We start from the raw sequence: 15,189 nt of genomic DNA, 5'->3' as shown, positions 1-15,189 counted from the left end.
GAAAGGGCAATTCGCAAGAGCGATGGTACGGCACCAGAACCGTATCGAGGCTTGAAATCTTGCAGTGACTTTCTTCCCAGTCTTTTCATCAAATGCGAAGTTTCCCAATGAATGTTCCCCTGACTAGGACATGCATCTCGCCACACCTACAAGAAATATACTGCATTTCAACAATTTGTCCGCTTACATCATTCTGCTCAATACAAGATTTGTCATGTGTGTTTTCATAAACCGTAAAAGCATAACATTGCAAAAAATTTTGAACATATACACGTAAAGTACATACACACTCACACATCGTACACAACTTTTTGAACGTTCAGTAAGCAAACAAGCATTAGTATTTGATATGGTTCCCCTTATTTTTATTGCAACAATGTGTTTTCTTCACGATATGACTAGCCTTATCATTGTTTTAGAAAGATACAGAATTGTCCGTTAAACAAGATTAAGTTAACATTGGGGGCAGGGGGTATGTAATCTATCGGTTATACTGTAATTTTTTTTTTTTTTTGTTTTTTAATATTTCGACATTTGAAACTAATGTTACAAGGAAACCCACTGTACCAAATTAAATATTTCTGACGACAGTTTTGTTACAATGGTAGTTCCATTATATTGATTTAAACTCGATAGATGCTAGCACAGGCTCACATGATGTCCAATATTCAGCCACACACACACACACACACACACAACACAACACACACCACACTCACACACTCTAAACAGCAATCGGAAATGACTTCCCCTGCTGTGCGTGGTTGGTGTGAATCCCTCTCCTTTTTGATAGCAAGGACCATTTCCGCCAAAGTTCTTCACCACTTGGAAATTAAAAGATGTTTTTTTCGGAATTTTTAATAATTCCCCACTACACCTTGGCAACTACACTTATTTACCATGTTTTTTTCTTCACGATTATTACGAAAAATAACGCTTTATTCGTTCGTCGGAGAGTGTAGCTCTTCCCCTCAACCAAGTACGACCTAACTGACCTCAAGGCCGTTACCTGCCTTTGAGGCTTTGAACTATGCCTCTAAGTGTTTGACGTGGATTAGGATGGCTGGGTGATCACCAGGCCTTAAATCTCTCGGTGGCCACGGCCTTGACCCGGAACATAAACGCGTACGCTTTTACCATAATCTCGTTTCTTTTAAAATTAAATCATTATTCACCATTCGCGGATAATCTTTTAATCTGCCCACTGGCACAGTTGTTTTGCGATGTTTCTTGAATGAGAGACGTACAAGGCCAGGGTCCATTACTCATACATAATTACTGTGTATATATAACCTATATACTATATAAATAAATAAATATATATCTATTTTTTATAAAAAAAATTTTTTTAGAATATGTATAATATATATATATATATATATATATTATTACTCTACAGAAGATACGTTTTGACAACCTGCAAGAAAAAATAAGAACACTGTGAAAATAAAAAAAAATTAACCGACGTTTTTTGAATTAAATACAAAATTGACCGTAAAAAAAAAATAAAAACATTTACTATCATTTTAGAAAATTAAAAACTGACGACACTCACGTTAAGGGTAACCCATAAAAAAACCGATTATATTTCACCTCTTCAAAATATTGAAACACAAAATCCCCAAATGCTATCGAAATCCCTTTACCTCAGAAATTATGCTATGTTTCAAAGTGAATTATACATGTTGAGTGTATTGGGCATATATACTTTCAAGTGTATATAAAATTCCACATACATACATACATGCATACATACTTACATACACATTATCTAATGATGCATATAATTTATATATATATATAGTATATATATATTAAATTTATATATAATTATATATATATATAATATACTATATATATATATATATATAATATATATAATATTATATATCTAATATATATATATATATATATATATATTATTTTATATATACATTTATACACCTGCATAGGCATATGAATTTGTGTGTTATGAGATCTGCATAATATATTTCGTTTTTATTTCATTAATGAAACTCAAGAATTGATATTAAAAAGACAGATAGTTTACTTAATGAATAAGACACGGTTACAACTTCAATTTCGTTTCAGATAATTTCCCCAACTCATCAATTTATTCATTTCGTTAATTGCAATGAAACAGAATGCTATTTTTAATTGCCACTAAGTTCACCATCCGGGTTTTACTAGTGGTCAAGCGAATTTTTCGTGCTGATCGAACGCAACATATCACATGCATTCTAAAATGAGCAATAGGCCCTTGAAAAGTTTGGCACGGAGTAGCTGCTTATCATGTAATTACTGAAGTTAATCAATCAGGTAATTGCTTTATTATATTATATCTATATATATAATATATATATAATATTATATAATAATATATATAGTATATACCATATAATTTATATATCTATCTATCTATATATATATTGGAACAAACAGTTTTTCTGCGTTATAACACTCTATATGTACATCGACATACATAATACGTACACACACACGCATATATATACATATATATAATATATATTATAGTATATATATAGTATACTATTACTAGTATCTTAGGTGCACGAAGATATAGTACTCAGTTGGTAGTCCCACATAGGAAAATGAAAAGGTAATGTCCTCGAAAATGCCAACAGTTTTCGTCCCTCCATGGACCTACTTCTTGAAGCGTTTATTAAGGAAAGAGATAGTTTTTTACAGTGCATGCCAGCCCAAGAAAGGCCTAAAAATTTTAAACAATAGTTTACCAACAACTAGGCAGTTTTTAAGCTACAACTATTCAGCAGTAAAATAACAATAATACACAGAATAGCAGTTTAAATAAATGAAAAATACCAAAATATCTACGCGGGTATACGTCCATTTTGAAACAGCATCACTACAGTACATATATAAACAAGCGTATACTATATGATAGTTTATGGATACATTATCCAATTTGTTAGTACTGACGTTTCATGATATGAAAGATAAAGAATCTAATTTATCAGACCAGGCGATAAATTAAAATTTTTTTCCTTTGCTGTGGAACAATGCCAAGCTGTCTCTATCAAATTTCTTTCAATATAAAACCTGTGCTCTTAAACAAAATCTTTGACCCGAGCCAGTCAATCGGTACATCACACATACTACTTGAACAACATAAAGCATTGCTCATTATCATTTGTTCGAGTGATTAATATCTATGTTTAAAATGCGTTTTTAGAGTGTCTCCCAGATTGTCCTATATAATAGAACTACCGCACCTTGCATGGGATCTTATATAAAATACTCCTTCGTGGTTTTCCGGACTATTTAGGAATAAAGTTTTTTCCAATGTGGCTAGTATATGAAATGTTGTCACTAAAACCAAGTAACCTTTAGGGTAGACTATAGATTCTAATGCGGGGTGGTATGGGAAACATATAAAATCCAGTTTTCTGTTTTTCTCCTCATATGAATAAAATGTTTTTCGTGCTAACTTTAGACTGTAATCAATATCTTCCAATTTAAAATTATTTTCAATACCAACTTGATATATAAATTCTAGTTCTCCATTTACTACTGTAAATGCTAGACTTCCCTATTTGTATGGTACAGTTAAAACCTATAATTCGAAGTTATCATTCAATCTTTCATTTTAATTCGAGCTAATATTTCAATTTCCCCTATTTTAATTCGAGCAGATAAGCCAATCTTTCATTTTAATTCGAGCTAATCTTCCAATTCCCTATTTTAATTCGAGCTGATCACCCAATCTTCCATTTTAATTTCGAGAAATCTTCGACCCTTTCTGGGGGGATTCGTGCCAAGTCGCCAAATTTCGTAATTGTCCCCATCTCCTCACTTAAATTCGAATTAGTTTCCAGTACCCAATTTTTAATTAAGTGCTTGACCTTCCAATATCCTATTCTAATTCGAGCTAATCACCCAACCTCCCTTCTTAATCCGAGGAAAGTGTCGAATCTTCCATGTTAATTCGAGATATTCACCCAATCCCTATTTTAAAATTCGAGCTAATCTTCCAATCTACAATTTTGATTCGAGATAATTACCCAATCTTGTTTTACAATTCAAACTAACCATCCAATCTCCAAAATGATTTGAGGTAATCAGCCAATCTTCCTTTTAATTGTTACAAGCTTCGTCCTGATTCCCACTGCGTACGCAAGAGTTTTTTCTTTATTAAAACAGTAATTTTTTTATTTTGGCGCCACGTTGAACTGAGCGTAAAAATGTAGAGTGTTGCTCAAAACAATATACACAAAACAACTGTTTTTAAAGAAGGTCGTTTTAAATTCTATCGCGATATCATTTTCCCTGGACTTATTTAACACTTTGTTTTTAATATATTCGCTTTAAGTTCTGTAAATCTCTCTCTCTCTCTCTCTCTCTCTCTCTCTCTCTCTCTCTCTCTTCTCTCCCTCTCTCTCTCTCTCTCTTCTCTAATCAATTTAAAAGCCATTTAACGGTAATTTAATAATTTCATTACAAATGGCATATTAAATTTAATTTGTTATAGAGAGAGAGCAGAGAGAGAGAAGATGAGAGAGGAGAGAGAGAGATTCTTTAATATCACTGTGTGAAAAGCGTAGATTTCTGAAGTGAAAGTGAATGTCTGACGCAGTGTGAAATACTTTTTATCTTGTCTAATTAACTCTTGATGTTTTGTGGCTCTCTCTCTCTTTCTCTCTCTCTCTCAGCCTTTGATGTTCCCGCCCTTCGTTAATCTGAAGGAATTTGTCGTTTGATTCATATGTGTACAAGTCCTATCTAAGAGAGAAAGGAGAAAAGTAAGTGTGTGTGTGGTGTGTGTGTGGAGAGAGAGAGGAGAGAGAGAGAGGAGAGAGAGAGAAGAGAGAGAGATTTTTCAACTAGGAAAAATTATGTTGAAGGCGGGAGTAACCCTTTTATGTATGATAATGCATGCGCCTTTCTCTCTCTCTCTCTCTCTCTCTCTCCAAATTAACACTGAACGCAAAAGGAAATACAGTGGGATATCAAAATCATACTCACAACCCCCAACAACACTAGAAATATATTATATATATATTATATATTATATATATAGTATATATATATATATATATATATAGGTATGTATAATATTATAGTAATACATATACACATACATTACATAAATAAACAGTAACGCATCATCCTCGTTGCCCCGGTTTTTTAAACCAGGCAAGAACACACCGCAGCTACGGCCGACCATTACGAGCAACAATAATGGAACCGAAAGCCCTAAGCATGTGAAGACTTTTTTCTTCCTCGCACGAGAGCACTAAAGCAAGTCGAGTTCTAGAGTAATTCGCTTCTTATCCAGGCAGAATTGGCAAAGATCTCTCGTATAAGTACGGTTATGATCCAAGGGAGCGTTATGCTTTGGAAAACCGTAATTGTGTTCAGAGGTACCCTATTAGCTTTTGATTGCATCAGCTATAATACTGGTATATATATATATATTGATATATATATATATATCATATATATATATAATGACTGGTGAAAAATGTTCTATTCAACCGAATTCCATCTAATAAAAGGCGCCCATAAAAACCCTAAAAAATATAAAAAATAATATATTTCAGAGACAACAGTCTCTGAAATATAGTATTATCTCTATGATTTTGGCATTTTTATGGGCTAAACATTATATATATATAATATATATATATATATTATAATATAATATTTATATATATATATATATATATATATATATAATATTATATATAGTATCGACCGAAATTCATTTACTAATTTACTGAATGAGATTGACCACGTTTTACTGCCATTTTTCATTCATTTTATCCAAATTACCCCAATCATCAAATACATAATGGGAAGACTGATTAACTTACCTTCTAAGACTGACATTCATAAAGCAAAAATTGAATTTTTTCAGTCCACGAACAACTTAGGTTTAATTCATTTCTTCTGTTATTCTGTTGTGCTTCCGTTTTCGTGGAACAGCCTCTCAAGAGATGTCGTGTGGGTTGGAGCTTAGGAAGTTTAAGAGAAATTGCACTTGCAATTAACCCCCTATATTCTACTCGTTCTGCATTTTAATACATGATTTACCTGTTTACCTGCATTTTGATGCATGTTTTTCCCTTTTTTACCTATTTATTAGCTAATGTTTTTCTTTTCTAAAACGAGTGGATCTCTTCTTTCTATATTTCCTTTTTACTTCCTCCTCTTGCCGATTTTAAATACATATTTACCTATTTACCTGCTTTTTATACATATTTACCTGTACTTCTTACCTATTTAGCTAATGTTTTTTCTTTTCTAACGAGTGGGATCTCTTCTTCTCTTCCTTCTTCCTAAGAAAACCATATTCTTTGGAAGCATGAATATCAGTTCAATGATCCCTTTTGTGCTTGTTCCATATGAATACGTTTTCATCTACTGAAGAGCAATAAAAAAAAATACCCTCACCTTGTGGCTTCCTTTCTTCCTTCTGACTACAAGTTGATTTTCCGACTGTTGGAACAGAAACATTAATTTTCTTCGAAACACACTGCAATTTCATCTATCTTTTTCACTTTCTCCATTTTTTTTCTGGCGTCGTCCAGAGGAAAATTCAACTAACATTTGACTGCGTTCAATTCATCGTTTAATTTCCTTTCAGGGAAAAAGGTGCGCAAAGATAGATTAAAGGATAAAGTATGACCTGCATGATTTCTTCATCTGATGACGCATCTACCTCAAAGGACAAACGATCAGTCAGATAACATTTTGTTCAAATGAATGAGCTCTCTTGATTCTTGTTGCATCATTATTTTTCGTGGACAAGGTTATACAGAATTCTGTGCTTCTAATTACGTGCCCTGTAATTGGTGATTCAACTCTCTATTTAAGCAAACTGTGAAGTTACGAAAAAGCACTTCGTTTCGTTTAAATTATACATACATAAAAAACCCTCCCCAACACGCACACACAACACACACAAATATTAGTATATGTTATATAATCTATATATAATAAAATTAAATATATAAAATATATAATATTATATATATATATATATATTATATGCACGGGTCTTGAATGCTCTAAATAAAATCACAAAATTAAGATTAACGTAAAATCTACTGATATTAGCTAATATCTCGCCGCGTCCTTGACCACGAATGTGGAGATGACACCCTTACGCTAAATGTTCATCTGGGACGTGAAGTTCTGTTACAATATTAAGGCAAAGGGGCCTCACAAACATGACTGTCTTAGTTGTGATATACCGCCTAGTTTTACTTTTCTGTCAAAGAAAACTTTTGAGATGGTTATTTGTCTGTCCGTCCGCCCCCGGATCTTAAAAACTACTGAGGTTAAAGGGCTGGAAAGTTTGTATGTTAATCATTCACCCTGCAATCATCAAACATACCAGAACAAAATTGCAACCCTCTAGCTCAGTAGTTTTTTTTGTCTTTATGATTAAGGTTTCAATTTAGCAATTATTTACATAATTGTGAATTTTTTATTATAAAACATTGCAATCACATTTTCATTATAGAATTTAATCACATTTGAATTCTTGGCAATAAAATAATAATAAGAATAATACTAAATATAATATAATTAATAATAATATAATAATAATAATAATATAATAATAATAATAATATGTGTCGCCGTGGAGGAGGGGTTAGGTCGTCAATAGACTTAAGTCAAGTTAAGCACCTTGGGGCTGGTCAGTCGTTGATGGGTGCCGGGGGGGACTCCCTCGGCGTTGATTCCTTTGGAAAAAGGATCTTTACCATAATTTCCTCAGTCTACTCAGCTGTAAATGAGTACCTATCCCTGATGGGGTAGGGTCCAGCTATGTGTTAAATAGTCAAAACTCAGCGTGATGGAAAGAAATGAAGGAATAAACAACAACGCGTAAAATGGAACCTCTGCAACAGAGGAAGCATTCGGGGGGGGTCCCTGGCAACATGTATTCAACCCAATTGGAAGGGGAAGACGATCAGGTACTTGAGGTCGTCATCCCGCAACTGATTCACCACAACGTGACAGTAATCAACAGCCTGAGATTTGGCGCTACAGAAGCAAAAAGGAAGAAATGGACGAGAAGAAATAAGGAATATGGAGATGCTACTCAGAAGCAACGACGGCGAGAGGATATCAGAAGAATATTGCTCACATCTGGAATGAGAGGAATACCACCCCCCAAACCGAGCAGGAGGCTGGCAAGACCAAGTAAGGAACATAACGAAAAAGAACTGGCTCTCCCCAACCAGAAAAGAAAGAACTGGAAAGGGAAATGTCACAACGACAACGAATACACGAAACGAACTGAGAGACGATGCCACAGAAGACACCAGGAGGATGAGGTATCAACAACGACACACGAAGAAACACCGACGAAGTAACAGAGAGGACGGAGATGGGTAGAAAATATTAGACAGTGACTGGAGCCAGATACATAGAAAACAAAGATCCTCCTCCTGAAAGCCACAACACCAAAATTAAGTGAAAAACAAGTGGAGGTTCAATGAAATAATGGCCATCATACACACCACCAGTATCCACAGAAACAAATAACTTGACATATGCAGTGATAAGATTAGTAACAGAACTGTATGGGGATTCGAACACCACACCGACGAGCACAACCACCCACCAGACGACCTAAAACCAACCGTCCTTGGTAAAGGCGCCTGAAAAGCAAATCATGTGATGAGATCTGACTTGAGTAACTGGAAAGAGATGGCAGAAAAAAGGCTAAGAGCAAGAAACAGGGGTAACTCAACGAGAATACAAAGTACAAGATAGGGACTAACCAACACATAGAAGATGTAACAAACAAGGCCTTAGGCCAAAAGCACAAAAGATCCAACGGTACATGAACAGGAAAAAAGGATACCAACATGACAAAACCTATTCGGACCCACCAGAAAGACTATAGCCAACTAAGAGGGGAAGACAACACCCAGAAATTCCTGAAGCCGAACCAAGTAAGAGACTCTGGGAAAACATGTGGAGCAATCCGGTATCCACCCAACCAACATGCAACATTGCTTCCAGGAAGTCAAGGAAGAAAGAAACAGGGAGAATACAACAAAGTTCACAGAGATCACGCAGACACAGTCGACACCAACTAAAGAAAATGCCAAACTGGAGAAGCCCCAGGTCCCGATGACGGTCCAGGATACTGGCGTCAAAAACTTCAAGGCCCTACACCCACGAAGCATAACAACTCAGCATTGTTATTCTCAATCACCAAGCACCCAAATGGATCAACCACAGGAATAACATCCTTAGTACAAAAAGACAGAGTTAAGGGAATATAGCCAGTAACTACAGCCTACAACTCTGCCTACCAAAATGTGGAAGTTACTAACAGGTAATCATCAGTAAAGGCTATACAACTACCTAGAGGAGACAAACAACCATCCCCACCACAGAAAGGCTGCGAAGGAAGTGTAGGGGCACAAAAGACCACTCCTGATAGACAATAATGGTAATGAAGAACAGTAGGAGAAGGAAAACCAACTAAGCAGGGCATGGATAGACGATAAGAAAGCCCTTCGACATGAAATAAGACTACAAGGTTAATATCAGGAGAGGGATCTTCCAGGCGACTCCACTGTCCCACTACTACTTGTAGTAGCCATGATTTCCCATGACAAAAGTACTCTCAACGAAAATACAAGAAATGTATCCGGGTACCACCTCAGAAAAGAGGCAACAGAAATCAGCCATCTGATGTTTCATGGACGACATCAGCTGTAATGGTAAGAGCATCAAAGGAAATAGATACCCCTAATCAGAACTGTCAGGATTGTAATCGGGACATCAGGATGGAGTTTTGGAATAGAAAAATGCGCCTTGTCACATACAAAAAGGCAAAGTAAGAGAAACTGAAGGGATAAAGTCTACCGGATGGGAGCAACGATCAAACACATAGATGAGACGGGTACAAATACTGGGATACTGGAAGGAGGGATGTAAAACACCAAGAGATGAAAGGAACGATCATGAAAGAAATATGCAGAGACTCAAGGCGATACTCAAGTCAAAACTCAATGCCGGAAAATATGATAAAAGCCATAAACACCTGGGCAGTGACCATAATCAGATACAGCGCAGTGATAGTGGAATGGACCGAAGGCTAACTCCGCGCATAGATCAGAAAACCATGAAACATATGACAATACACAAAGCACTACACCCAAGAGCAAATACGGACAGACTATAGACATAACACAAAAGGAAGCAGGTAAGATGGACTACTAAGTATAGATGACTGCGTCACATCGAAAACATAGCACTGGGGCAATATCTGAAACCAGTGAAGACGAGTGGCTAAAAGAGTGCCTGGGAAAGGACTAATAAGTAGACGAGACCAGAAATATACAAATAGACAGGAGAAAGACAGACAGAACAGAGGGACTGGCACAACAAAACCAATGCACGACAATACTGAGAACAGTACTAGACAGAAGCTAGCCATAGCCAGCGATGACAATTGCAATGGGCTAAAAGGGGAGAGCTAAAGAAGTGAAACTGAAAGTATGATAACAGCGGCACAAGATCCGGCCCTAAGAACCAATATGTTTCAAGAACGATAGACGAAATCATCTCTCCCATATGTATGGAATGCATCAAAAAGGAAACCATAAAACCACAATAGCAAGTGAATGCCCGGCACCTGCAAACAGAAACAGTAACAAAAAGAGGCATTATTCGTGTGCAAAGCCCTCCCTGGAGCCTGTTGGCAAGAACATCAGCTACCCTTGCAGTAATAAATTGGTACGAGCACCAACTGAGGGATGATTAGAAAACGTCAGGCAAAGATCCTCTGGACTATGGTGAATCAGAACGGATAGGGTGATACGTGCAAACAGACCAACGTGACGTTGATTGACAAAGTCAAGAAGAAAGTATCACTCATTGATGTCGCAATACTGGGACACCCTAGTTGAAGAAGACAGAGAGTAAAAAAATGATAAAAAAGTATCAAGATCTGAAAATAGAAAATAAGAAGGATATGGGATATGCCAGTGGAAATCGTAACCCATAATCATAGGATCACTAGGCACGATCCCAAGATCCCTGAAAGGAATCTAGAAAAACTAGAGGCTGAAGTAGCTCCCGGACTCATTGCCTGAAGAGTGTGGATCCTAGACGGCACACATAGTAAGAAAAGTGATGGACTCTAAGGATGCAGGATTCAAACCCGGAACCCCACACTTATAAATACCTACCCAGTTCGAATGGAGGACGTGATAGATCAAAAAAAAAAAAAAAAAAAAAAAAAATAAATAATACATAATAATAATATAATAATAATAATCATAATAAAAAAAAAAAAAAAAAAAAAAAAAACAATAATACTAGAGCCTTATTTTTTTCTATTGGTTTTTGTTATATAATTGTGTATTTTTCATATAAAACGCTTTTAATAAATCACATTTTTCCAATTTCTGGCACTAATAATAATAAACTAAATAATAATAATAATAATATATAATAATAATAATAATAATAACAACAACAACATTGCAACTCAAGTCACTGAAAAGGTTGTCGAAATTCCACTTTAATTCAGAACGCAAAAGGACGATAACAATTTTAATTTTTCCAAATGTGGTAAACCCCTCACTCTTGCAGCAACAAAAAACCCTCCATGATAACTTCATTTCAGGGAGCAACTCTTCATTAAGTGTGTTGAAACATGCATTTCCTCAGAGAGAGAGAGAGAGAGAGAGAGAGAGAGAGAGAGAGAGAGAGAGAGAGAGTCATTGGAAATTCATAGTCTCTCTCGCTTTTCAAACGACCAGCGTCAGATGCCTTGTACAACATTTTTTATGTGCTCGCGTTCAAGAATACGATGTTTCGTTGCTTATATAAAAGGTGTAACACAAGTTTGTGCAAATATTTTGGGAAATGAAAGAAAAGTAATTTTGGGTTTCACGGATTGGCTCCGAGGGATTCTTCCTCTTCTCCGTTGCTGTTCTGACGAAAGTCTCCAGATAGATATATTATTATTACTACTGCTTCTACCACTAATGATAATACTAATAATAATAATCATCATCATCATCATCATTATCATCATTTCAAGTATGATTACTGCTACTAATGATAAAGGTTTTAACCAAAACGTGAAAATTAAGGCAAAAAAAAAATCATAGAAAATTTTTACGAAAGATTATGTCACAACAGGATCAATAATAAGGAATAGAACATCAGCAAACTTTTGGTCAATTTATCTAAAAACAGAGAGACTCGTGTAGGTAATCTCAGGAGGATATTGGACTTGATAAAATTCAATTTGAGAATATGGTAAAGAGTCGAAGAAGATTACCGGTGATTCCTTCGACAGACCTCGATCCTCCCGAAGGACTGCAGGAGCTGGTCGAGGATCTGGAGACTTTCGTCAGAATAGCAACGGAAAAGAGGAAGAATCCCTCGGAGCCAAGCCGTGAAGCCCCTTCCGGAGTCTTCCATGGAATGAAGACTTTGTTGGCCCCAGGAACGAACGCCTTCAGAGCCAGAATCCAGCGTCCGTTTGAAAAACTAAGTATGGAGACAGCGAGAGTCTACGGGTATAACGCTTCATTCATCATGATTGCCACTTATTGCTTTTTGCTACTTGTGCTGAGTTTCTTGTGCTGTGACATGTACGCTTCAATCTGTGAGGACTGTGTAATATTGTTTGGTTCTCAACGGATTAATGTTGGCGTACAGGAAATAATACCATCTGAAATCTTTGAGGAACAACCCAGCAGCATTGATGCGCCTCGCTTTGCTCTCGTCATCCCTGGGATGGCATTGTTGGCGGGCTTGGCGCTCGCTGCTTTCTGTTGTTACCAGATTAAAGGAACCCGAGTTGACGACCTGGAAGAAATCGTTTCACTAGAAGACAGCATGGAAACGGAAGGCAGAGAAGGTAATGACGACAGTGAAGATGATGCAGAATTGGACAATGATGACGACCTGGACACCGAAATTGACGACGACGAAGACAGCCTGGAATTGGAAGATGAAGAAGATATTGACCTGGACAATGATGACGACTTGCACCCCGAAATGGACGATGAGGCTAGGCTGGAAGACAGCCTCGAATTAAAGGAAATTTACGACACCGAAGATGTCCTGAGCACGGAAACGGATGAAGAGATGAGACCAAAAGAGGACCTGGATAATTGTGAAGTCGCCGTAACACAAATGCAACACCTCTGGAAAGATGCTCAGCAGGAGATCGAACTGCTCCGAAAGCAGCTACTGGAAAGAGATCTGCTGCTTGAAAAGAAAGAAGACGAGGGCAAGGAAATGAAAAGTCATTTCGAAAAGGAAATAAATGAGAGAGACGAAAAAATCGTCAACCTCCTCCAACAAGATGAACAATTCAGAGGTGAAAAGTACCTGTTGGAACAGGATTTAAGATTGGCTCTAGATCAGCTGGACACGACGGAAAGGACAAAGAAAGAGCAGACGTCGAAAATAAACTCACTGGAGAACCACCTGCAGGAAAAAGACCTCTTGCTCAGGAGGAGAAACGAGGAGGAGAGCGAGATGAGACGGCTCTTCCAGCAGGAGATGGCTGAAAAAGAGAGAGAGCTGGAGGCCACCTTACAGAAGGAAACAGAACTCAGCCTGAAATTAAAGGAAAGTGAAAATACTAATGAGTTACTTGACCTGGAGAACGAAGAGTTCTGTATGATGACTGAAGAGTTGAGGAACGTTTTAGCTGAGAAAGAGAAGGAAGTCCACCTTCTGAAAGAATCCCTCGCCTTTAAAACTAAAGAATTTGAGGAAGGTCAAGACCAGTGTGAAATAATAAAGAGACGAGTGAAGGAAGTTGAGGATGATAACTCGACTCTCCGAGAAAAGCTGAGGATCGCTGAAGCAGAGAATGTTAACATTCAGCACATATTAGGAGATGAGCTTCAAGCGATGAAGAACTGGGTGGCCGAACTAGGAAGAGAAAATGCAAAGACTAAAGAAGAGTTAAAAGGAAAGGAGCTGAAAATAATGTTACTGGAAGAGTCTTTAGAACAGAAGGAAACCATTCTGCAAGATGCTCTCCATCACTTGAAAGACATTGAAAAGTTGTTGGAAGGAGCAAAGGAAAAAGAGAAGGAGATGGAGGCTTCTCTAACGACCTTAGAAGCAGAGCTCCAGAAGAGGAACCTTCAAATCGAAGATTTCCTCACAAAAGAAGAACAGTCAAGGTGTGAACAAAAAGAATTCGAGGATAAACTAGACCTAGCTCTCCATTATGCAATGGAGTTGAAGACGTTGCTAAAGGAAGCAGAAGAAAGGGAGAGAAAAATCAAAGATGATTTAGAAGAACAGATGAATAAAAATCATCTGTTAGCTAAAGAAAAGGAAGATGAAGAAACTGAAATAAGAAGGCAACATCAGGAGACTCTGAGGCAGAAGGACAAAGAAACAGAGAAGCAGCGTGAATGCCTGGAGGAACTCCAGGATAACTTGGAAAGCGCTCTGCGTCAAGAACAGAGCCTGGAACGCTTGCTGGAATCTAAAGAAGAGGACCTCATCTGTTTGAAGAAGAAGGAGAGTGAAGCCCAGCTGGAAGTACAGCGACTTCTCAAGGACTGCGATATGCTGAAAGAAAAGATTCAGCTACAGGAGCAGAATAGAATGAGAGAAGAAAAGCGTCTCAGTGAGCAACTAAGAACACAGGAGGAGGCTTTGAGGGAACATGACAAATACATGTTGATGATGTTTCTACATGGGACTGCTCAGAGGAATTTCCAGCTAGAACACATTGCGCTGGAACATGGAGATGATATGATTGAAGAAGGGAAGCGAGATAAGTGCACAGGAGGAACAACAGGAAGGAAAGACATAGGGCATGAGGAAGACCCCTGTGAGAAGGCCCGTGAGACAGAAGAGAAACAACGTAAGGAGTACTGGAATGCCCAGCGGGAGAAGAACGAGGATTACGAGAAACAATGGGAGGGCCTCAAGCACATTGTGGAAGATGTTCTTCACGGAGATGAATAAAGATCTTCAGGATATCCATCTTTCACTGAGGGGGAAGGCAATGGCTGCTGAGTTCCCCCAACTCTTCAGCCAAGGCACTGTCTCAAGGAATGAACAAACTCGCCTGGTGAGAGTCAAAGGAAGAATTTTCTGGAGGTAGGAGGACAAGCTCTCAGTATGAGAGCGAAAAGCTATTTGGAGGTAGGAGGGCAAGCTCTCAGCTTGAGAGAC

General features: G+C 37.3%; 1 protein-coding gene across 1 annotated transcript; it reads left to right on the top strand.

Moving 5' to 3' along the window:
* Nucleotides 1-11,695: 11,695 nt before the first annotated feature.
* On the top strand, nt 11,696-14,979 carry LOC135225376 (trichohyalin-like). The gene has a single exon (XM_064264708.1). It carries the CDS (start codon nt 12,286-12,288, stop codon nt 14,977-14,979), a length of 2,694 nt encoding a protein of 897 aa, XP_064120778.1. The 5' UTR covers nt 11,696-12,285.
* The last annotated feature ends 210 nt before the right edge of the window (nt 14,980-15,189 follow it).

The sequence above is a fragment of the Macrobrachium nipponense genome, chromosome 13 (genome assembly GCF_015104395.2).
Source record: "Macrobrachium nipponense isolate FS-2020 chromosome 13, ASM1510439v2, whole genome shotgun sequence".
In the NCBI taxonomy this organism is placed as follows: Eukaryota; Metazoa; Arthropoda; class Malacostraca; order Decapoda; family Palaemonidae; genus Macrobrachium; species Macrobrachium nipponense.
The sequence above is the reverse complement of the archived record's forward strand: the minus strand, read 5'-3'. Positions and strand labels throughout refer to the sequence as shown.